This window comes from Heterocephalus glaber, unplaced genomic scaffold (genome assembly GCF_053883595.1).
Source record: "Heterocephalus glaber isolate CG9 unplaced genomic scaffold, H.glaber_assembly_v1.0 deba00001806, whole genome shotgun sequence".
In the NCBI taxonomy this organism is placed as follows: domain Eukaryota; kingdom Metazoa; phylum Chordata; class Mammalia; order Rodentia; family Bathyergidae; genus Heterocephalus; species Heterocephalus glaber.
The window spans coordinates 818,216-840,852 of NW_028258481.1; the positions used below are offsets into that span (position 1 = coordinate 818,216).

Genomic DNA, 22,637 nt, shown 5'->3' on the forward strand with positions numbered 1-22,637 from the left:
AGGCCATCACTGTGGCTTTATGTGTTTCAACCCCTCTGGGGCTTCAGCTCTCAGAAGAAAGTCCTGTGTGCTTTGTGCTGTGCATGCACCTGTGGGTGGCAGCAGAACTTCGGGTGACAAACTGTGCTTTCTGCGTCACACACACCCTTCCGGGCAGAATGGTTTGATTACCTGGGGAATACTATACAGCAATGAAAAAGAGCAGGGCTCTGCTATGCAGAGAATAACACGGGTGGGTTCCCATGCACAACTCAGTAAGAAAAGCAGAAAAGTACAAAAGGAGTGTGCCATTGAGGTCAAGTCCAAGAACTGGCAAAATCAACCAATGACAATAAAAGGACAGTGGTTACCGGGGTAGAAGAGACTGGGAGAAAACACAGGAGTGGGCATGGGTGCCGCCTGGCTGGGGTCAGCTGGTGGAGTTACCGAAGCTACGGCCACGGGCTCTTCTGTGCATGCCCGCTGTGTACGTGATTGTCCCTTACACATGTGGGCTCGAGTTCTAGTGGCCACCACATGTCGCGTGTCGCCTAACTGGGCAATGAGCTCAGCTGTGCTCCTCCTCTGCCCACGGCGCCCAGACCTGCGAGGCGGCTCTGCATCCCTCCCTGTGCCGAGCCTGGTGCTTCGTGCAGAGGAAACCCGGAGGCTGCTGGGTGCCAGCCTGCGCCTGGGCCCTAAGGCACGAAGGAGAACCAGACCCTCCCTCGGGCAGCCCCGGAAATGCCCTGGCAGTGTCCCAGGTTGCCCCCATGGAGTGGGGCTGGACTGAGACGGGGTCTCCCGGGACCCCCCCAGGGAGAGGAAGCGCTGGCCGCGCACCTGGAACCATCCGGTGGCCCCTCTTCTGGTAAGCGTGGCCGATCACACTCCTGTCTGAGGCGTCACTGGCCGAGGTTCCTACTCGGATTCTCAGGAAGGGCTCATGGTGTTTACAGTCCTCATAACCAAAGCCGCGCACGGCCGCATGGCTGCAACCCCCACTACTCAGGAGGCTGAGACAGGAGGATTCTGAGGCCAGCCCGGGCAACATAATGAGATGCTATTTCAAAAACCTGATTAAAATTGTCCTGATTGGCACAGGAGGTGCTGGTGTCCAGGTACACAAGTTACAAAGATCATATATAATATCTTTGCGCATTATGGATGTTCTGAAACATAGTACAATTATTGTAAATGTACACAGAAAACAACAGATGCATTCCCCACTGCGTCACACTGTCACACGTCCCCCATGTGTCACACACATCCCCCTGTGTCACACTGTCACACGTCCCCCACTGTTACAGTGGTTACTGGACTATAGCTCTGTAGGGGTGACTTTTTTTCTTTATACTCGGCTATTTTTATTGATTTTTCTCAATAAACATTTATTGTTTTTATTATTAAGAAAAAAATCACATTATAAAAATACATGTTATACATCATTATACAAAAATACAAAGGATCTTCCGCCGACCCCTTTCATGGCTTGGGGGTGGAGCAGGGCCTGAGCCCTGGCCTTGCGCATGCACAAGGGCTCCCGCCTCCAGGCCCAGCCCAGCCCTCTTTCAGGCTGTGTGAGACCAAGGCCTTGGATCACAATGTCCCTTCCTTAACACATCACACAATGCAGAGGTGCATGGATGAAGACAAAGCCCAGCATCTCTGTGCCGCTCCCCGCTGCCATCAACCTGCTGTTGTCTTTGGGGAACTCCCGAAACCCCTTCTGCGGGTGCACAGGCTGCGTGCACGGTTCCACTCCCAACTCCATCTTACGGCGGTGAGATTTCGGGGTGCAGGTCACCCCAGTCACCCCGAGTCGCTCCCCTTGTCCCGGCCGGCTGGGGGTCCAGCGTGAGCTGGGTTGGCTTCCCCTCCTGCTGTCTCCCCAGGCACCGAGAGCTCCGAGCACAGCGCGAGCTTCAGCCCATGCGTGGCCTCTGCCGTCAGCCTTTGGAGCTGGGCCGCGTGGCTGCCGAGCTGTGGATGGGGCCCCGGCACCAAGGAGGATGAGTGTGCCTGGGAGAGAGGCCCACCCCCGGGCACAGAGCCAGAAGGGGCAGAGCCAGGGCCGAGGCCCAGCCCAGAGCACCGCCCCGCCACCTGCCTGGGCTCTGCCGCCAAACGCCCGCCGGGCTGCCCTGCTCTCTCAGGAGCCCCCGTGGACCTGCATCCTCCGACTGCACCTAGGCCCGCAGGTTCCTCCCCTCCATCCGCCCCTCGCGGCCCAGCCGAGCCTGCCCACTGCTGGCCACCTCGGGGAGAAGGCCTGGGGTGCATGGCACGAGGTGCGGCTCCCGACCATGGGCGGGCTCCGGACACTGCACACCCGGGCTTGTGGTGCACACCTGCCATTGCTGCACTCTGGAGGCTGAGGCAGGAGGGTGGCGAGTTAGCCTGGCTGGAGGGCCGTGGCCTGGCTGTGCTGCCCTGGTTCACGCCAGCGCCTCAGGGCCTCCCCGCCTCCTGCCCCTGAGTCAGGCTCTGTCTCGAAGTCTGACCCAGACACACGCGGCCTTGCTGGCCCGGCCCCGGGTCTCCACCGCCACAGGGCAGCACTGGGGAGGGACGCCCGCCGCCCAGAAGCCCAGAAGGGGCGCTGACTCCCTGTCCACTCCAGGGACCCGCCCCACCCACTCTGACCCTCAGCCCTCACACCTGGAAAGTGGGTGGGTTCGCGCCTGTCCCACACCGCTGTGCACCTGCGTCCAGCACGGCGAGCACAGAAAGCTGAGCCACAGCCGAGGGGCTGAGAGGCCCTAGGCTGCACCTGCCCAGCCTGAGCCCATCTGCCTCTGGCTGGGGCACCGGCTTCCAAGGCCTCCATCCATTGCCATGGAAACGTCTCGAAGCTCTGCGTGCGACATGGGAAGAGGATGAGTCCCCAGAGGGAGGCCTCCTGGCCAGGCCACCCAACTGTCAGTGTGGAGCCAGCCACAGGCCCCAAGTCCTGCCCGAATGTGATCGCACAGCCACAGGTTCTGGGGCGCCCCCAGCCCGAGGCTCGCCAGGTGTGTGGGGCAGCACCATCCAATCGCCAGGGACCGTCCTCGAGTCAGGCCCACCCTGAGAGGCCCCAGCCCAACCGGAGACAGCGTGGACGTCCCGAGACACCACACAGGGCCGCACGCCCCACCCAGTGACCTGGGAGTCCTCAGCCACGCAGCCAGGGTCAGACCAGGCCACAGCACAGGAAGCCCTGGCTGAGAACAAGACAGCTGACCTCGGCCACCACACCTGGTCACAGAGTGATGGGCCCGAGTGACACCCACCAGGGTCCAGCTGGAGGGACAGAGCTGGGCCCTTTCTGGGCCGTGGGCTGGAAGCCACTGCTGGGCTGTGAAGCACAGGGGTTCAAGGGCTCCGTCACTAACAGACTGGAAGAGGCCCCTCCTGCCCGCTCGACCACCAGGCCGTCCTGTGCCTTTGGGAACCGCAGATTCACTCACTCCTCATCCACTCAGGGGGGACGGACTGCTCAGTGAGCTTCCTCTCCTCACTCACGGCCTCCGACCCTCAGCTCTTCCCTGCCCAGATCCCTGGGGTCCCTTTGCCCTAGAGGGGAGCAAAGGCCAGGGCACTGGGAGTGACCGTCCAGGGGCGGGTCTAGGCCTGCTGCCGGTGCCCACAGATGACCCTCCCAGTGACCCGCCCTTACCTGGTGTGGCCCAGGGCGGCTGCAGTATCTGTCTGTCCCTGGAAGGCCCTGAGTTCTGACTCCCGCCCAGGGGCTCACTCCACCCCTCCTCTGCCCAGGCTGCGTGGAAAACCCAGGCTGGGCAGCTGACTTCCTCTTGCGTCATGGAAAGTGTGGTGAGGGGACAGGAAACTCCCCCGGGATAGAGCGAGGCCGGCCAGCGGGTGGGGGCTGGGTGGGGGCAAAGCGTTTCGGGGCCACCCTCACCAGGCTCGGGTTCCAAGCCCTGAGCTCGCCCGGCCAGCCAGGAGCCTTGGAGCCCACCCCAGGCGCCTTTCAGTTTTCCAGAGACTGAGGAACCAAGAGCCCAAGACAGCTTGGCGGGCAAGGCAAAGGCTCCCGCAGTCACAGGAGGAGCCAGCCTGCCCGTTTCCTTTGCTCCTGGAAGGGTGGGGAGGGGCAAGGCTGTGGACTGACCTCGGGGCCAGGGAGGCTCGCGCATTTCCGAGCCTCAGTTTCCTCCTCTGTGAGATGGGGAGCTGCAGCCGCTTCCCACAATGGCAGGCACAGGGAGGGAAGTGGTGTGGGCTGCACAGGCTCACAAGAGAAACCAGGGCAGGGACAGGGCTGTAGGGGCGCAGCTCCTGTGCCCCGAAACCCGAGGGGTGGGGAGAAAACGATCCTGGGGTCCCGGAGCACGCGCAGGGCAGGGGCCCGGCCTTTCCACCCCACCTCCCTGGCTTAGCAGTGATGTGGACGATGGGTGGGTGGAGGCCCAGCCTGGGATCTCCAGACTCGGGGCCAGGAGAGACGGCCATGAGGCTGGAGCCAGGCCAGGTGGACTGGGCAGGGCGAGGCCGTGCCTCCTGCTGCACCTGAGGTGGCACCATCAGCCCCAGGAGCTGCAGGGGAGGGCCGGATGCAGATGCTCGCCCGGCACCTCAGGCTGGAGGCCGGCAGAGGCCGGGCCACCACCCCTCGGCCTTGTGGTACGGGCGTAGAAGCCACCTCCGCTGGTCACCAAGGGCTCCGGACCCCGGGGCAGCGCAGCCAGCTGCCTGGAGCGCACTCTCCCCCTAACCTTCTCACTGCACTCCCAGCGTTGGGTTCGGTGCTGTCTGGGGGCTCAGGTGGGAGCAACGTCCCCTGGCCCACCCTAGACAGGTCTGTCGCCCGAGTGGCAGGCTGGGAGTCATAACCTCTGCCTCCATCTACCCAGGAATGAACCCAGACAGCGTGGGGGCTGGAGGGCTCGAGGGGCCCGGAAGACAGAAACCAGACCCCAGAGGCCTCTCCTGGCTTTGGCGGGCCGGCTCTGGCCTCGCTCGGGCTGTCCCTGTTTTATGGGATTCATCATCAGGCGCTCTTCCCTAAAAGGCCGCTGTCGCAGCCTCCGGATGGGGTCGCGTGTGTGCGGAGGATGCCGATGGTCCACCTTGTCCTCCGCACCTCGGGGGTGCTGCCCCCGCTGTTGGTCTCGCCTGTCCCGTGCAGAGGGATGGACGACTGGGAGCTGGTGTCCTGAGCCGCTGAGCCGCTGCGGAGCGGCCGGCTCGGAAGGATGGCGTGGGCCGCTGCAGGCAGACCTGGAGCCCACGGTCAAGTTCACAGCATCTGAGAGCACTGGCCGGGTCGTCTGAACTTTGAAAGGCAACAGCTAGAAAGTTTTCAAAGGAAAATACGGAAACAAACCAACAAGAGCGAAACAAATTTAGTTTATAGCCAAGAAACGTAATGCTCAGTCACACCAACTTTTACGGAACTTGGTCAAAGAAAAAGCCGGACCGCAGCATTTGTTGGAGCCTTTCCCACCGACCCAAGTGGGGAGGCTCAAGGAGAGGCTGGGGGCGGGCCAGGCGCGGCCCGCAGTGTGCACCCCCGCGGTGCCAAGAGGACAGGAGAGAGGTGCAGCAGGGCCGCCCTCGCCCTCGGGGGCGCTGCCGTCTACGTGACCTGCGGATATTTACACCACGCATCGTCAGGTGCCGGAGCTGAGAAGGGACCACGCAATGGACGGCAGAGCAGGGCTGTGCAAACAACCTGCGTTTTTTAGACTCCTTTTCCTCCGTGGCCAATAATGGTAATAAGGACAGCAGGAAGCGGGAGAGGTTATTGTGGTAAAAACACAACATCTTTGCTTCCGAGCCCAGTCCTTTGAAATTTTACCAGGAATGGATCAACAGCTTAAGAAAACCCTGCTGCTCTGAACACAAAGATTAGACTTTGTTTATAGTGATGCATTAAGATTGGAAGTTTAGAAACTGTTTTAAACGAGTTTTTAGACCATGACAGCCAGCTCTGCCACGGAGACTGAGCTCTGTCCTAGCTGGGGACCCTCGGCCCCGGGGGCTGCTCTCACCTCCGGTGCAGCTCTTCTTTCTCTTTTTCCATTTTGGTACAAAACAGGCATTTTGCTTGAGGACCAAAAAAAAAAATCTTCATTTTACCACACAAAATCCTTTCTTATCCAAAAATGTCCTTAGTCCCGTGATTCCCTTTGCCTCTCCCTTGCTCTCCTGCTTACTGGCTCACTTTTTGCTTTGTTTCTTTTCTTAAATTTATAATTTTGAAACAATCCTTACAAAATTCCTCAATTTAGATTAAATTGCTCTTTTTCTACAACAAAATAATAAAAACACTAATAAAATAAAAATATTTTATGCTTTTCTTAAAGTTTTCTCAACAACACACATAACTTAATTTCTTTATATCCTTAGTATATTGGGTTACACATATTAATTAGAATTTTAACTCTTTTTTTTTTTTTTTTTGGTACCAGGATCGAACTCGGGTCCTTCTGCTTGTGAGGCAGGAAACGGAAAGAATTTTAACTCTTTGTAACTTTACTTTGTAGTGAAAGCCTAGGAAGAGAGAAACCTTGAATTGTTCTTTATATACTAACAATTATGAAAATGTATTTAATAGACCCAAATATAGTGTCTTTTTTATAGAATTTAAGAAACCAGGAGTATGAGGATTTATATTTATCAACTGATGTTTTAATATTTCAACTAACTTACAAATGACTCTCATGTTTTAAAGCATTTCTCCCATTTATAGTTAAACAATTTATTTACACAATTCTTCCTGTATTACGCAAACTGAGATATGAGACAAGCACAATCTGTGGGTGGGCCTGGGGACGGAACCCAGTCCTTCACACTGAGCTACACGGCCAGCTTTTTTATTCTTTATTCTGAGACAGGTCTGGCTAAGTCGCTAAGTCTCCCAGGCTGGGCTCAAACTTGTGACCCTCCTGACTCAGCCTCCTGGAGTGCCAGGGTTACAGGTGTGCACCTCCACACCTGGCTATAATCATTTCAAGTTATTTTCTTGTCAAACACCGATGTCAAATTGCCATCCTTGAAACACAAAGCACAACGAACATTACATTTTAAATACTAGCGGAGACAAATACAATCTTGACTGGCCAGCAACCCAGGCAGGACAGCAACAATCCCGGAAGGCATCTCTCCCTGCCAACACATTTCAGCCAACTCCCTTGTCAAAGACTGATTTAATCCACATGAACTAAAAGTCACCTGGTCACTCCAAGTTTTAATTCGCGTGAGTGCCTGGATACCTGCAGCGACCCCAGATGGGACCTCTTGGGGACTGGACCCACAGGTACCACATATCGTGGAACACGGCCCAGGGATGCACCGGGAACAGGTCCCCCCGTGCACACAGGGAGGGTGGCCAAGGGCTGGGGGGACTGGGCTGGGCTGCAGAAGGGGGAAGTAGTGGGGCCTGGCGAGGACCAGAAGAAAGGGAGCCGCGTCCTCGCTGACACAAATTGGAACTCCCGGGTGAAATGTTAACGTCCCCGGAAGTTAGGGAACTTCACCCCTTCCCGCTTGGGGAGGCCAACCCCTCCCAGGCGGGACTGGCCCCCACGGCCTGTTTCCAACGGGACTCCTGAGGGATCCCGGAAGGAAACGGCCAGGGAGCTCAGAAGCTCCCAGGTCCCGCACAGCCCCACTCATCCCCGAGCGAGTGTGCAAACTCAGGGAGCCAGGGCACATGGGTGAGTCTGTGCTCCCTGTGTGCAAACAGCTGGGGCAAAGGAGCCCAGAGAAGGGGACACAGAAGCAAGGGGTGGGGAGGAGCTGGGACAGGGACACCTCCGGACATGGAGGCTGCAGCGACTGTGCACCAAAGGCCTGGGCCGAGTGGCTCCAGAGCCCTGCATCCAGCAGCCCCAGCCAGGCTCAGCTCCCCGTCCTAGCAGAGTCCCCAGAAATCCGTTACCCCAGAAACGACACCAACTGTAGCTGAATGTCACCACACAGGCTAGGCCTTTCGGGGTCCTCTGCCCCGGCCACTCAGCTCCAGCTTGAGCCAAAGGGGTCAGGACCAACTGAGAGGGGTCCAGGCAGCTTCCGGAACGAAGGGAAAAGCAGCTTTTATTGATGTGCTCGGTGGGCAAAAGGCTGGCTATTTCCCACGGGCCGTGGGCACAGTGTCAAAAGATAGATTCATTCTTGGGCAAGGGACAGGCACCGGACTCGCCCCTGGGGCTGGGCCTCGGCATGGCCAGAGGACTGGGAGCAGCCGGAAGAGCACAGGCAGCGGAGGGAGACAGTGCCAAATCCAGGCAATCAACACGTCCACACTCAGGCCCCGGGAGATGGCAAAGGGGAGGGGTGGATCGAAGGCAGAGTGCGAGCCTTCCACCCACCAGACATCGGGGACGGGGAGGGGTCAGCATTTCCAGCCTCGGGGCCTCCAGGTCCTGCGAGGTGACCTGGGCCACTGTCCTGGCCCACAGGCCAGTGGTGTTGCCTCTAGTGAAGCAGGGGGAGGTTAGTGTGTGTCCCGCACACGTGCGATCTTGACATCATGACGCCTGGCACAGCGAGGGACTCGCGTGGCTTTGTCATCGGCAGCAGCTCTGCCGGGAGGAAGTTGACAGTTCGACTTCAAACACAGTGACGCAGGCCCCGCACTCCCTGCACCCAGCCCAGCCTGGCGCCCCACCCTCTTCCTCCCTGAGTGAGCGGGACTCAGCCTGAAGCCTCACCCTGGGGTGCTGAGCTCACCGAGGCCGGGCAGGAGCAGGCCGTGCCCATGGGGTCCCCGCTGCTGGCCGTCACATTCCTGCTGGGCACGCTGGGTGAGTACTGCTCGTCCACCGAGTACAGAGCCGGCTGGGGTGCAGCGCGCTCCCTTGGTCTGCTCTGGGCGTCACTTGGGCTCAGGGTCAGGATGCCTCTGTGCTCCCGGCCCAGCTGGCCTGGCCCACCGTCCCACCTCCACCGCCTCCACTTCTTCCTGAGCTGCCCAGGCCCAGCCCTCCAGGGGAGCTGAGCCCAGGCCCAGCTCTGCAGGGTGGCCAGGTTCGGAGCGCATGTGTGTGACCTCTCCACCTTGCGTGTCGGGAGGGTGTGACAGACGTGGCTGAGGCCCGGGGCATGGCAGGCCTGACGGAGAGGAGGGGGCCGGGGCCTCGGCTCCAGGCTGTATCCTCCGAAGGGAGTGGAGCAGGGTCCTGAGCTGGTGAGCTCCTGGCAGGGCTCACACACAGGAGTCAGTGTGTGCACCCTGGGGACCATTCGGAGCACGTGGCTCCAGGGGCGGATATTTGTGTGACTGGGGGTGGTGAGCACCCCCCTTCCCGGGTCGCAGCCCATGAAACACTCCCAAAGCCATTGCCTTCCCCAAGCTTCAGGCACCTGGGGAATAGCTGGCACACGGCTCCGCTGTGCAAAGAGGTAAACTGAGGCCCAGAGGGCTGATGCAGGCCCAGGGAGGAGCAGCCTGAGCAGCCAGGCCCAGCCCTCCCCAGCCTCTCTGCGCCCTCAGCCAAGAGCAAGGGCCCCGCTGCCCGATGGGCAGAGGGCGCCTGGGATGGAGCCTCTGCCCTCAGACACGCAGCCCCGAGGCCAGGCAGGGCCAGCCTGGGTGAACGGTGTGGGCACCGGAGCCCAGCCCAGAGAGCTGCCTGAGCACTGGCACCTGGGCCCTGCAGCCTCCCACCTGGGGTCGCAGGGAGGTGCCCACGGCCTCCCGGGTGACGGTGCCAGCCTTCTCAGCTGAGCGCCTCCATCCCGCACAGCCTGCCCAGCCACGGCCCTCAGAGTCTGAGTGAAGCCAGGCCTGTCGGGGCTTAGCACGTGCCGGGGGCCGTATATCAAATGCTCAGTGAGCAGCAAAGGCAGCAAGCTACAACCCGGGAGGCGAGACAGGTGGGCCAGGTGGGGTGGGAGGGTCGGCCGATGCCACCATCCGGCTGTCTTCACCCTGCAGTTACTCATCCGTGAGCCAGGGTGATGGAGGCGGCCGCCCCTGCCTGGCTCCCAGAGGAGGCCCGGCCTAGAAGCCCAGAAATGAGCACCTGAGTTTCTAACCATCTGGGGCCACTGAGGAGTGGGGCGCAGCAAGTCACGGGAGGCCGGGGCCCCAGGGTGGCAGGGCAGGGTGGCCGGGGTGCATGGGGCACCTTCAGAGGGCCAGGAGGGGCCTTGGCAGGAGGCAACATCCCCTCTGAGACCCAGGGTGGGAGGAGGCAGCCAGGCAGAGAGAGATGAATGAGGGTTCCTGGCAGAGGCACTGATGGGGCAGAGGCGGGGGCAGGACAGGGTGTCTACCAGGAGCGTCCAACAGCGAGGCCACCAGGCCACTGCCCAGGCTGCAGAGCTGGGGCCTTTGAGGCATTGAGTACCAAGGATCGGGTCCCCATGCCTGGCCCCGGGGGGAAGGGTGGCCCCTAGGGGCAAAGGGGCTGAGGGAGCCCTCAGGGTCGCCCCATGTAGGTGGGGTCCCCCAGGGACCAGGGAGAGTTCAGCTCCACTGGGCAAAATGGGGCGTCTCTGTGCACATGTGTGTGTGTGTGCACACGTGTGCATGCACTCTGCCTTGTGGAGGGCTTTGGAGCACGGCAGATCCAGTTTGGCTCCTGTGTGGCCACCCAGCATGACAGGAAGCCCTGGGGTCTCAGCTTCTCGGCAGAGCGGGGCTCCATTCCGAGGGCCACAGCAGTCACAGGTGCTGGGGATGCCAGGAAGGAAAGGACCAGCCCTGGCTTGCAGACCTGCCATGGGGACCCAGGCCGGGGATGGAGCCCAGGGGGAGTCGGAGTGAGTCGGAAGAGCTGGGCAGTGGTGGTAAGGGGGCTGGGGTCTCCGAGGGGGTAGCAGGTGACAGGTCCTGGGAGAAGGGACAGGGTCCCCCCGAGGACCTGAGCTCTGTCCTGAGGCACACAGAGCAGCGGCCCCACCTCTCAGCCCTCGGCGCTGTCCCTGCCCGTCCAGCTGCCCTGGGGAGGCCAGGGGCCCCAGCTGCTACAGCCAGATGGTGTCCGAGCTCTGTGCTCCCCATGCCACCCCAGCAGCACGTGGTCCCCTCCCCGCCTCGAGCCCAGGTGATCTGTGTACACGGCGTGGGCCCCGAGGTGCCCTGCCAGCAGGAGGCATGCCCTGGTTTCTTCAGCTGGAAACGGGGGTAAAATGGGCTGTGTACTCTGAGACAGGGTGCAGGAGCTTGGGGCATGCACTGCTGTGAGCTCAGGGAATATCGTGCTGCAGGACACGGCCTTGGCCGACACGCTGATAGCTCAGTCAGACGCCCCAGCCACGGCCACGAGAGGACAAGCGACAGTCTACACAGCAGAGGCCGCCTCCTGCCTCCTCTCCTGGCCGGAGCCTCAGGGCTCTGTGTGTGTTGGCATAACAAGGCTCCTGACCCCAACACAGCCCTCCACCTGCTGCCTGACCTGCGACACCACGTCCTCCCCTCCTCCCTGTGCTTCCCAGAAACCCTGACACAGCTCCAAGGGTCACTGCTGTTGAAAAGGCCCCGCTCTGCCACGCTGCCGGCCACACCAGCTCATCCCTGGTGCACCAGCCGTGGATGCCCTTGGGACCCGAGAGGTCAGAGGCGGGCACCAGCTCTGCAGCTGCCTGAGGCAGCCTCATCACGGGTACGGCGGGGCCCACCAGCCAGGCCCACAAATGCTCACCTTCAATCCCACAGCCGGACACTCTGTAAAGCCCGGCCGACTGACCCCTTGGGTGCAAACCCAGCCCCGAAAAGAGGCGGACACCGCTGATCGTCTTGCTGCTGCTCCCATGACAAAGAAACTCATTTCACGGCAGCAACACAGTGAGCCTAAAGCCAGGGCTCTCTCGGTGTAGGAGAAAGGAGGTGCCAGGCCTGGCGAATCAGGAAGCCCAGGAGGCTGCGGGGGGGTCCCCGAAACACCGCCTGTAGCCAGGACACCCTATGCTGTAAAAACTTCGAGATCTTGGGATTTAAAAAACAAAACCAAATGAAGTCTTTAAAAAACTGGCTAATGGTGGGCACGGTGGTGCACACCTGTGATCCCAGCACTTGAGAGGCTGAGGCAGGAGGGTTGCCGCAAGGTTGAGCCCAGCCTGGGCTACACAGTGAGTTCAAGGCCAGCCGGAACTACATAGAGAAACCCTGTTTCAAAAACAAAACAAAAACAACTGGCTCAAACATTTTTTTAGGCACTGTGCAGAGCAAATAAGACTCATCCATGGCAGGATGTGGCCCATGAGATGCCTCTCTCTCTCTGTTTCTCTCCCTGAGCTTCACCTGGGCTTGCCTGTCCAAGCCCTCCATTGGGGGCCACCCGGAGGGGAGGCTGGCAGGCAGGAAAGCCCCTCAGAGAAGTCTGTGCCCAGCCCCAGCTGCCGAGGACAGCGTGGGTGGCAGTACAGCGAGGCCACGATGCTTCTGTGTTCCCACCCGGCACGGGCTCCAGGTTTCTGAGCAGAGCCTGGGGCCTGGGCAGCAGGAATAAGCTGCAGCCCAGAGCGGTCAGGGGACCCAGTAGTCTGCACCATCCAGGGGAACCACGGGTTGCTCTTCACTGGCGAGAAGCAGCTAAGAAATGGGAAGAGGCTGCGGGCCAGCGAAACCAGAGGTGCCTGACCAGGCCGGGACGGCACTGGGTCAGCCCTGAGTGCCCTGCGTGCCCCGTGCAGCCGTGTGCTGAGCTAAGGCCAGAATCACAGCGTCTGGACGGAGGGACGGCGGGGACCAGCACAGATGGGGACAGGCTAGCGTCGGCAGCATGTGCTTGGACCTCCCAAGCTCTCTGATCCAGGCACACAGCAAGGAGGGCAGCGGCCAGGCAGGTTCCGTGCTGCTCCAGCCTCCTGGTCCACCTGGGACCAAGCAGTGACGCCCACCTCACAGCACGGCAGAGGGCCCCGAGGGAGTGGAGCACTGACGCTCCGGGTGCTGGTGGCGGCAGATGGGGTGGAGCGGAAAGGCGGCCCTGAGGGCGCTGTGCCCAGGACGCGGCTCGCCCTCTCAGCTCACTTCCCTGCCTCTCCGGCCTCCCCCAAGCAGGGCCAGGCTGCCTCGTGTGGGCCTGCGGTGGGCGGGCTAGCTTCCCTCCACATCTCCACACTTGGCCCTGCGTGGGCACCATGGGGGCAGAAGCAGAGGCCCGGAGCCCAAGCCAAGCCCATGGTGTGCACCAGGCCTGGCAGCAAGCCTCCACCTTGGCCCTCTGACCCGGGCCAGCGCAGCCCGTGGAGACCGCAGTAGCACAGGGCAGACGCAGCCCCAGCTCCCGCTGTCCCTCAGCCCCGTGACTTTGGCAGGGGCGCAGTGCAGTCCTGGGCACTGCCCGCATCCCTCCGGCTGTCCCAGCCCTCTCCACGTGGCCTCCTCCTGAGGCCCACGACAGCAGGGCAACCGTGACTGGATCTCCGAGATGGGAGCACTCATCGTGAGCAGTCCTACGGGGGCACAGCCCTGCACCCCAAGGGGCGGCGTGACTTCCTGTGGAATTCCCACAGCACCTCGGGAGCCTGGCGAGAGCAGGCTGTTAGCACCCAGTGACAGCTTCTCCTGAGGGAGGGACTCACGGTTGCTTCCTGTATAAGTCAGCTCCTGTCAGGTGTGGAAGTACAGGCCTGTAATCCCCACACTCCGGGAGGCTGAGGCAGGATGGAAAGTCCACACCCAACCTGGGCAATTTAGCAAGACCCTGTCTCAAAAAGAAAATACAAAAGCAAAACTGAGGATGCAGCTCCGAGTGCAGGCCCTGGGTTCGGTCCCCAGTGCTGCCCAAAAAAGCAACACAAAGTCGTCTCCCTGACCCAGTGGTGTCCTGGCTGCCAGCAGAGAAGCCAGTGCGAGGCAGGCGGGTGGGGTCCCAGTGACTGCTCTGCTTGGCCGGCAGGTGGGGTGGCACAGTGGCCTTGGGAAGGGTGGGGCACGGTGCTTGGGGCCCTCTGGCCAACCACTTAGTGAGCAGCAAGCAGAGCCCCAGCTTCGAAGCGGAGTGTGCAGGGCCCGGTCTGCCTCACTCTGTGACAGCAGCAGCTGGTTCTACAAAGGGGGAGCCTGGGGACACCAGGTGACAAGGCTGGGGTGTGCTCAGCAGGAAGGGGCTCACCCAACAGAGCGTGGAAGGAAAACCCGTGTCCCCACGTGGTACTGCCTAGAGTGTTTCTAGAGAGGCCGGTGGTCGCCGCTCTCTCCATGACTCCATGTGCCCCTTGGGGTGCCAGGCTGCGGATGAAAGCTGCATCCGGAAGCCCACGGGGGCGGGGGGGGGTCCTGCTTGAGGGGGCAGGGAGGGCGCCCCACTTCCTGACGGTCCTCTCCTCTCTGCAGGCCCTTCCTGCCTCGGCCGGTCCAGCGGGGAAGACACAGGTAAGGAAGCGCCAAGACAGAGTGGGGCAGAGCGTGGGGCTGCGGCTGGAGGCCCCTGCGGGCCAAGCCCAGCACATGCAGGCGCACATCGCTATCAGGCCACTGACTTTATTCATTGTGGGGTGCTGGGGATGCTGATCACACCGTGGACCCTGAGCCACATCCAGCCCCTACCATTTTAGGCGGGGAACTTGAGCATGTGGATTTGGTACTCGGGGGAGGCCCTGAAACCAGTCCCCCATGAATACAGAGGGGCAACTTCGAATTGCCTCCCTTGGGGAGCTGTGTAAGGTCACAAGCCACACAGCAGTGCCACTCGTAGGTCCTTACTCGGGGGAAACAGACACAAAGATCAGTTCAGACAGGCAACCCCAGACACAACCCCGACGGCGCCGAGCCAGCAGCCGAGCTGCAGGCTGAGATGGCACCACAGTGACAGGAGCGGACAGGCAGGCAGGCCCTCACACTCAGACCAGCGCCACGCACAGAGGAGCCGAGGAGAGCAACCCGGGCTCTCTGGCCGCATCTCTGCGGCTCTGGAGAATGGGCAAAACTGATCTCTCGGGAGAAAGCAGATCGGCAGTCCCCCAAGGCCGGGTTCGGGGGAATGAACGGTCAGATGGCTGGCGGGGACCCTGGGTGCTGGGCGCGTTGTGCCTAGAGTGTGGTGGTGCTTCCTGCTCACATGCTTTTGTCAAATCCCACCTAGCGGTGCCCTTAGAGGGGGTGCGTCCCGCCCAGTGTAAACTGTGCCCCTGAAAGACTGACTGCAAAGGTTAAAAACAGATGCCATGCTGTGCTGGGGCCGGGCGAGGGTGCACAGGACGGACGACTGTGCCAGGTGGGAGATGCCCGGCCCCTCGCCCACTGCTGGGCTCCACTCTGGCTCCACAGTCTGCAGCCCCAGCTCCGGAGCCCCGAGTGCCACCCCTGCAGTGCCCACAGGGATGAGCTCGCCAGGCCCTGGGAGACTGTGGCAGGCAGGCCCCTGGCCCCTCCCACGCTGCGCCTGACCCCTCCCTTCCACTGCGCAACCCCAGGCTTCCAGGTGCGACTCGAGGGCTCCAGCTCGCCATGCCAGGGCCGGCTGCAGGTCTACACCCAGGACTCCTGGAGCTCGGTGTGCGCAGACAGCTGGGGCCTGGCCGGCAGCTCCCCGCCGGACCCCGGGCAGGCCTCCCAGCTCTGCCAGCGGCTGCGCTGTGGGGACATCTGCAGACTTGGCATCATCCCTGCCTTCAATGCACCCCAGCCCCGGCTCCGTGAGCTCACCTGCCAAGGACCCCCGGGGTCCTTCTCCAACTGCAGCAGCAGCCGCACACGGAGCTTGTGCCAGACACTGGGCCTGGTCTGCCTAGGTGGGTCGGGTGACACTGTGGTCCCCAGGCACCTCTGAGGGGGGCGCTGGCCCTGCCTGGTAGATGGAAAAGCAGGAGCTGCCGCTGCTGACTGCCAGCCCCCTCGCCCCGAGCCTCCCTCTCCCGCTGTGAGGCGGGCACGGCCACCTCTCGAGACCGTGTGGGGTGGATGGCTCACCCAGAAGTGGGATCATGTGGCAGCCCCTCACCCTGCCCCTGCCCTCCCCTCCCCCATCACAGAGCCCCAGAGGACAACACTGCCACCCACGAGGCCCCCAGCCTCCACCACGCCGGAGCCCACAGGTAGGGGTCACTGTGGGCAGGAGGGGGTGCAGGCTTTGCCAACAGGGCCCAAGAGGCTACCAGGAGCTCCCACCCCACCCCCCGGGGCCAGGCGCTTGTGCCCCGGTCGGGCCTGCTCAAGCCCGGCCCTCTGTCCCCCAGCTCCGCCCAGGCTGCAGCTGGTGGCCCAGCCCGGGGGCCTGCAGTGCGCCGGTGCCGTCGAGTTCTACAGCGGCCGCTGGGGTGGCACTGTCGGCTACAAGGCCCGGGACGACAAGGCCAGGGGCCTGGGCACCCTCATCTGCAGTGTCCTAGGGTGTGGCTCCTTCCTCAAGTGGCTGCCGGAGGCCGAGGCCCCGGAGCCTCAGTGGACAGTGCGGAACGCAAGCTGCCAGGCCCTGCCCCAGTGCTTCCAGAGGGCACCGCCTGGGGCGGCCAGCCCTGCCCTGGGCCTCGTCTGCTCCGGTGAGTGGGACAGGGAGGCAGGTGGCCCCGCTGCGAGCCCAGCAGAGACCCCCCATCAGCGTCACAGGAGAAGGGGACGGCTGGTAGGGGCACCGAGGGAGGGCAGCAGCGTGTCACCGAGTCAGAGGGCGCGGGGTCCGAGCCAGGCGCACTGGGTGACCCCAGAGCCGACCAGACACTGGCTGACTAGAGAGGCTGGGGCTGGAGGGGCTGAGCTGGGAGCAGGGGGCTTCGGGCCTAAGGGGCACCCAGAGCAGCAGCCAGACCGAGGCGGTGGCCGGTGAGAGCCAGGCAGAGGAAGGCGGTGTGGCGGGGCGGCCCTCTCTCCACAGCCTGCCAGGTGCAGCTGGCTCAGGCGGCAGAGCTGTGCCGCCCCTCAGCATGGAGGGACGCGAGCCAGGCGAGGGCCAGCATCTTGCCCCTCTCAGCAGCAGAGCGTTCCCCAGCCCTCGCTGTGTTCTGGAGCCTGCTGTCCAACCTCCGCAGGACACCTGGGAGGGGTTAGAGATGCAGACCCCGAATCCAAGTCTGGTTCTGCGAGGGTTCAGTACTTCTCCCTCCGGGATCCCTCACCCAGGGTCTGGCCTCTTCCACCTAAGAGACTCACAGGGCTTTGGGGGTGGTGTTGCCATGGAAACTGACAGAGCCTGGTGATCGCAATTGCTCTGAATTAAGCACAGCAGACCCCTCTGGGGACACCCGGCTCCACCCCCACACCCTGGTGGACGGGCCACTCACTGGTGCCTGGCCCTCAGGGCTGGGGCTGGGACTGCAGTATCCTGGGGTCTCCTGCCTGAAGCACCAGGGCTAGGAGCAGTCTGCCCCAGCCCCGGCCTGTTTCCCCCTCTGAGAAGCCTGCCTCTTCCTACGGGGCAGCAGGAGAATGCAAGGGTGCTTCTGAGAGGCCAGGACCCAGGGCGCGCTGGCTCTTCTCCACCTGGCCGGGGCAGACGCCTACTGGGGCCACCAATGGGCACCGCCACCCGGAGGCTTCCCGCCGCAAGCACCCAGCTGCAGGTCTTGTCGTGGCTGCAGAGGCCGGGACAGAGCTGGGGCACCTGGGGCGGAAGCCCCGTCCCAAAGCTGGGGTCCTGGCCCCAAGCCTGTGGGCACAGCGCCTGCACCTCACCTCCCGCTGCTTCTCCCAGGTTTCCAGCCTAAGGTGCAGAGCCGCCTGGTGGGGGGCGGCAGCGTGTGCCAGGGCACCGTGGAGGTGCGCCAGGGCGGCCCAGGGGTGGCGTGGGCAGCCCTGTGCCACAGTGCTGTGGCCCGGAGCTCGGCGCGGTGGGATGAGGTGTGCCAGGAGCAGCAGTGCGGCAGGGCCGCCGCCGTCCACGTGCTGGACGCGGGCGAGGGGACAGGCGGGCTCCTGTGTCGGGAGGAGGAGCAGCTGTCCCGCTGCCACGCGCTGCAGGAGAAGAGGAGCCTGTGCCACGGGGTACACGTCAGCTGTGAGTGTCCTGCAGCCCGGGCAGGGGCGGAGCGGGCGCAGGGAGCAGGCTGGTTGGGCACGGGCCACACGGCCGTGCACAGGCAGTTGGGGGGACTCGTGAGCTTCAGGGCCAGGCTGACCCGGGCGCTCCCCACAGGCCAGGACCCCAAGCCCCCAGGCCCAGCCGCAGGCACCGTGGGGAGCATCGTCCTGGCCCTGCTGCTCTCGGCTGTGCTGCTGGCCGTGTGCGGCCCCCTGGCCTACAGGAAACTGCTGAAGAAAGGTGGGTACCGGTGCCCACGCCCCCCGCACACACCCTCCTCCCGTAGTGACAGGAAGTTGGGGGGTCCGCTCTCCCTCGGGGTCCTCGGCGTGGCCTGGGACAATGCAGGGCCCCTTCCCACCCCCAGGGGGATGCCCAAGACCAGCCACTCCCTGCCCCTGGGCCTGTTTCCCCACCACCGAGAGGGGACTGCACACCTCGGTCACCAGCCTTGCCCCACAGAGCTTGGGGACAGGAAGTGGCACGCGGGACACCGGGCGCAGGGCTGGGTGGGCAGTGCTGGGCCTCGAGCCGCTGGGGCTCAGTCCTGGGCCCCACACCACGGCGCTTCTCCGGAGATGCCGCCTCGGCCCGCACCCCCGCCAGACAGGAAGGGGCCCAGTGTCCTGCTGGGCCCTGGCCTCCCCTCAGCCGCCTGTGGGTGCACACACACACCATTACCGCCTGCCCTCTCTGTTGCCCAGTCCGCCAGAAGAAGCAGCGGCAGTGGATCGGCCCAACGGGGATGAGCCAGACCAGTGAGTGTCCCGGGGAGCCCACACTCCGGCCCAAGGGCCCTGCTGGCCCTGACAGCGACTGCGGTGTGCGCATGGCCCAGACGTCCCCAGGGCTGAGGCCTCCTCCCGGGCTGAGGCTTCCTCCTGACCCGCTTCCCCTGCGGTGACTCCATGGGGTCCCCAGGGCCTGCCCTCCCCAGCGTGTCCCCAGCACTGTGACTGACACAGGGGAGCCGGCGACTGCACTGGCCAGGCGAGCTCAGCACGGCTTCTTGCTGGTACCTGCGGAGCCGCTGACCTGTGAGGAGGCCAGGCAGTGTCCCCGCTGGCTCTCTGGGGACAGGGCCTGTGTCCTCCCTCAGTGGCAGCCAGAGCCTGTGCCGGGAGGTTGCACAGCCTTCCTCCTGCCTCCTGCTCTGCACCTTCTCCCTCAGGAGTCCTTCAGAAGGACCTGTGTGGCCCGGCTGCCTTAATCAGAGGCCCTCGGCTCCAGGAAGTGGGTGGTCTCTCCATCACTGGGGCACCCTCCCCGGGGATACTCCCGCGACATCTGCCTGACCCCTCGGCATGAGCATCCTGGGGCGTGGGGGGCACACACAAGGGCTGGGGTCACCAAGACGGAACGGGACAGGACAGCAGGTTCCTGGGGCCAGAGGAGGGCTGGGCAGCAGGGCTAACTTGCCGTCTGCTCGTGTGCAGTGTCTTTCCACCGCAACCCCACGGGCACCGTGCGGGCCCAGCCCGAGAACCGCCCCGAGTCACACGCGGACAACGAGTACAGCCAGCCGCCTCGGAACTCACGCCTGTCTGCCTACCCCGGTGAGCAGGGGAGTGGGTGTGCCACATCCTTGAAGCTCCAGACTGAGAGGAGGGAGGCCAGGAGGGGCCTCTGTCCGCTGGACACTTGTCTCAGTGCTGTGCAGGACGCAGCCCTCAGCCCGGCTGCCCCAGGCAGAGCCCCTCATGGAGCCTGCCCACTGGGTCTGATGGGCTGCCTCCCGCAGGGCCCGGAGGGGCGGCCCCAGATGAGGCCCCTGGGCCAGCACGGGGCCATTGGTGGCCTGCAGGAGCCCGGCCCAGGGCCCCTCCTGGGCTCAGTGAGGCCCAGGGAGATCAGCATCGGTGGCCTCATGCAGCCGACTTGATCAAAACAGGGGCCAGCTGTCACTGGCTCACATGGGCCCTGTGATCCGCTGACCCACTGGGCCCGGCTCTGCGGGCCTGTCCAACACGGTCCTGCCCTCCGCAGCTCTGGAAGGGGCCCTGCGGCTCTCGGCCGCCCAGCCGGACAACTCATCTGACAGCGACTACGACCTGCACACTGCCCAGAGGCTGTGAGGGTGAGCCTGCCCCATGTGGCTCCTCGCCTGGCCCTGCCTTCCCTGCGTGACAGGGCGGGCACCTTGCTCCTGCGGAGGGAAAGAGTAAGTGCCAGTGATTTAGTGACAGACCCCACCGGACACCTCGAGGCAGAGCCACTGGTCCCAAAACCTTCCCGGAAAGCTACTGGGAAAGACCCCTTAGGGCGTGGGGTGCGCCTCAGGCTGGGGTCCACACCTAGCAGCCAGGGGTCCCGGCTCCCATCCCCAGCGCAGCATCAGAAGAAAAAGCAAAGAGAAATGTGTAAGCGGCGGGAAGCACAGCCCGCATGGCAGGAGACCCAAGCAGAGGCCACGTAACAGGCCCGCGGCGGCAACTGTGGGACAGGGTTCAGGCTGTGAGGGACAGGGTGGGGACATGTCCTCTGCGGGAAGGTCAACAGCAGCAAGAGCAAAAGGAGCCAGGATGCTGGAACACTCGGGAAGGGAGCCACAGGCAAGGGCGAGGCCCAGGGTCCAGGCCCCTTCTGCCCACAGCCCGCACGGTAGCTGGACAGGGAGCACCCAAGGCCACCGGAGCTGGCACTGAACCTCTCCCCCATCGGTGGAAGAAAAACCTGACCTTCATCTGTGGAAACACTTCTGAAAAGACAACTCAGAAAACAAGATGTCTCATGGGTAATTGACTGACGGGCTGGCAGGTGTCGTGCTCAGAACTGCGTGTGCGCACCAGGAGGCTGCGGTCGGCTCTGTTCACCGGGGGCCTAACGTCTCCAACAGCGACGGGCACGTGGCCCATGTGGCCCACGATCAACGAGTGAAGGGAAGAAAGACTCACACCCTGCTGGAGCCACGAGCCCAGCAGGGAGAAGCCTGCAGCTGCCTGGAGACCCAGCAGGTGTGGCCATCTGTCCTCCTCCCTGCAGAGCTGGGAGCCAGGATCAGAAAACCACAGGCCAGATCTGCGTCCCCCTTGGAGGGGATGGCCCACGTCTAACCCACCCACCCGCCAGGACCCAGGGACCCGGCCACGGTGACCAGGGCAAGTGGGGCCGGGCCCCCATGTGGACGCCATGAGAGAGGAGCCTTGCATATGGAGACTCAGGGTGCCCAGGGGACCCCTTTCCTGCCTGGCCACCCCTGCCCTGGGGCCTCGGGCTTCTCCTTGGACTCTGCCCTGGTGACAGGCAGTGAAGGAGCGCCCCTCGGGTGTTCTGCGGTACGTGCTGAACATGTTCATGGTAAATGATGTTTCCACTTTCAAGAGCACGGTGCACTGGCCTCTCCTGTCCAGGGTCCTCCTGGGGGAGCCACAGTCGGGGGCCTCACCCTGCACCTGGCACTGGGGACACAGGCCGGCCTGGGTCCTCTCCCACCCTGGCCCTGCACCTCTGGGAGTGGGGGCCCATGGTCCTGGCCACAGAGCCAACCCTGGGGCAACACAGGGTCCTGGGAGGACCTGGGCATGGAAGTGCACAGAACGAGGGCTGGAGGACACCAGCATCACCACGCACGTCCTGCAGCCCTGGCCGGACTGGGACAGCCTGGGGCCATGCCCGTGTCGCCTCCCTGCAGCTGCCCAGCCTGGGCCTTGGGCAGGGACCAAGAGGCTGCTGAGGGGGAGAAGCGGGACCCGGGTGCCCCTTCCCCAGTGGTGCCACCCTAGGTAGGGGCTCTGTCACGTGGCCACCACATGGCAGCCTCAAAGCCACCATGGCTACTTTAAAAAAAGCCCAGGGCCGGGGATGTAGCTCAGTGGTGCTGCTGCCTGCCTCACAAGCACAAGGTCCCCAGCTCAATTCCCGGTACCAAAAAAAAAAGCCAAACTGCAAGTGCAGCCGAGGTGGGTCGCTAGAGACTGGCGTCAGTGACAGGCCGGGGTGATGGCTCCTGCGAGGCTTGCATGGCCACCCAAGCCTGGGGGCTCCCATCACCAAGGGTCCCTGCCCAGGTCCGACCTTGGCTGGCAGACCCGACCCAGGCCACCCGGCGGCGTGTGCTCCCCGGGCAAGGACGCCTGGGGGCCTTGTACCCCACACCTGGCCGCCTGCAAGCACGATTCTGTCAGGTAAACCAGGGACCCCAAGGGAAGCCCAGGGCCCCAACTGAAAGGACGCCTGGGGGCCTGTGGCCGGCTCAGCTGATGGTCGCGTTGGGTCTCCGGCTCTGGGCTGCACACGGGGGACCCCGGGAGCACCTGGGACCAGCGGGGCCATCAGGAGGAGGCGCAGGGACACCTCTGCTCTGTCCCACAGCCAGGCGTCCTCCGGGGCCCATCCAGGGTGATGGCAGGAAAGAGGGGACCGAGGGACACGGCCACAGGGCCCGCCAGAGCCCGCTCTGACCCAGGCCTCCCTCCTGACAGTGGGGCGATGGCGCCAGAAGAGCGGATGCGAGGTGGCCTGGGGAGGCGGTGCTGGCCGCTCCTGCACCCTCGTCACCCTCGGGGACAGAGCAGAGGGCTGACTGCAGGGACTCAGAACCCCAGGGTGGGGGGGACCGGGGGGGGCGGGGTCGCCCTGGCCTCACCCAGCCTCCCTTCGGGGTAGAAACGGCTGGCTGCGGCCCGCAGCTGGCAGGAGCAGGGCCTTCCCCGCCAGCTGGCCCCGTGGCCCTCGCAGGACCCTGCAGTCGTGCCGCCGCCACACAGCCCAGCAGCTCTGTGTCACAGCTACGGACGGCGGGGGCAGGCTGGGAGCGCCGGTAGGCGCAGTGCAGGGGCAGCCAGGGTGGGGGGACACAAG

General features: G+C 63.4%; 2 protein-coding genes across 21 annotated transcripts; one reads left to right on the plus strand and one right to left on the minus strand.

Moving 5' to 3' along the window:
• Positions 1 to 1,343: 1,343 nt before the first annotated feature.
• Positions 1,344 to 15,300, minus strand: LOC101721384 (uncharacterized). 19 transcript variants are annotated; one of them, XR_015448300.1, is made up of 5 exons: positions 8,662 to 15,300; positions 3,641 to 8,513; positions 3,432 to 3,537; positions 3,255 to 3,319; positions 1,344 to 2,836 (listed from the first exon to the last, which is right to left on the minus strand). XR_015448300.1 is itself a non-coding variant. In XM_087203732.1 (4 exons), exons 1-4 carry the CDS (start codon positions 3,783 to 3,785, stop codon positions 1,792 to 1,794), a joined length of 612 nt encoding a protein of 203 aa, XP_087059858.1. In that variant the 5' UTR covers positions 3,786 to 3,833; the 3' UTR covers positions 1,344 to 1,791. The 19 variants fall into 19 exon arrangements, 1 of the variants encoding a protein (XP_087059858.1); XR_015448303.1 differs by lacking the exons at positions 3,255 to 3,319; positions 3,432 to 3,537 and having other exon boundaries at positions 1,344 to 1,962; positions 2,641 to 2,836; XR_015448305.1 differs by lacking the exons at positions 3,255 to 3,319; positions 3,432 to 3,537 and adding an exon at positions 3,127 to 3,181.
• On the plus strand, positions 8,508 to 21,159 carry Cd5 (CD5 molecule). Of its 2 annotated transcripts, XM_087203727.1 has the most exons (10): positions 8,508 to 8,735; positions 14,219 to 14,257; positions 15,298 to 15,615; positions 15,856 to 15,918; positions 16,060 to 16,362; positions 17,511 to 17,813; positions 17,952 to 18,077; positions 18,542 to 18,595; positions 19,274 to 19,393; positions 19,824 to 21,159. In XM_087203727.1, the coding sequence occupies exons 1-10, from the start codon at positions 8,690 to 8,692 to the stop codon at positions 19,910 to 19,912; spliced, it is 1,461 nt and encodes a 486-aa protein (XP_087059853.1). In that variant the 5' UTR covers positions 8,508 to 8,689; the 3' UTR covers positions 19,913 to 21,159. The 2 variants fall into 2 exon arrangements, with proteins under 2 accessions (XP_087059853.1, XP_087059852.1); XM_087203726.1 differs by having other exon boundaries at positions 17,511 to 18,077.
• The last annotated feature ends 1,478 nt before the right edge of the window (positions 21,160 to 22,637 follow it).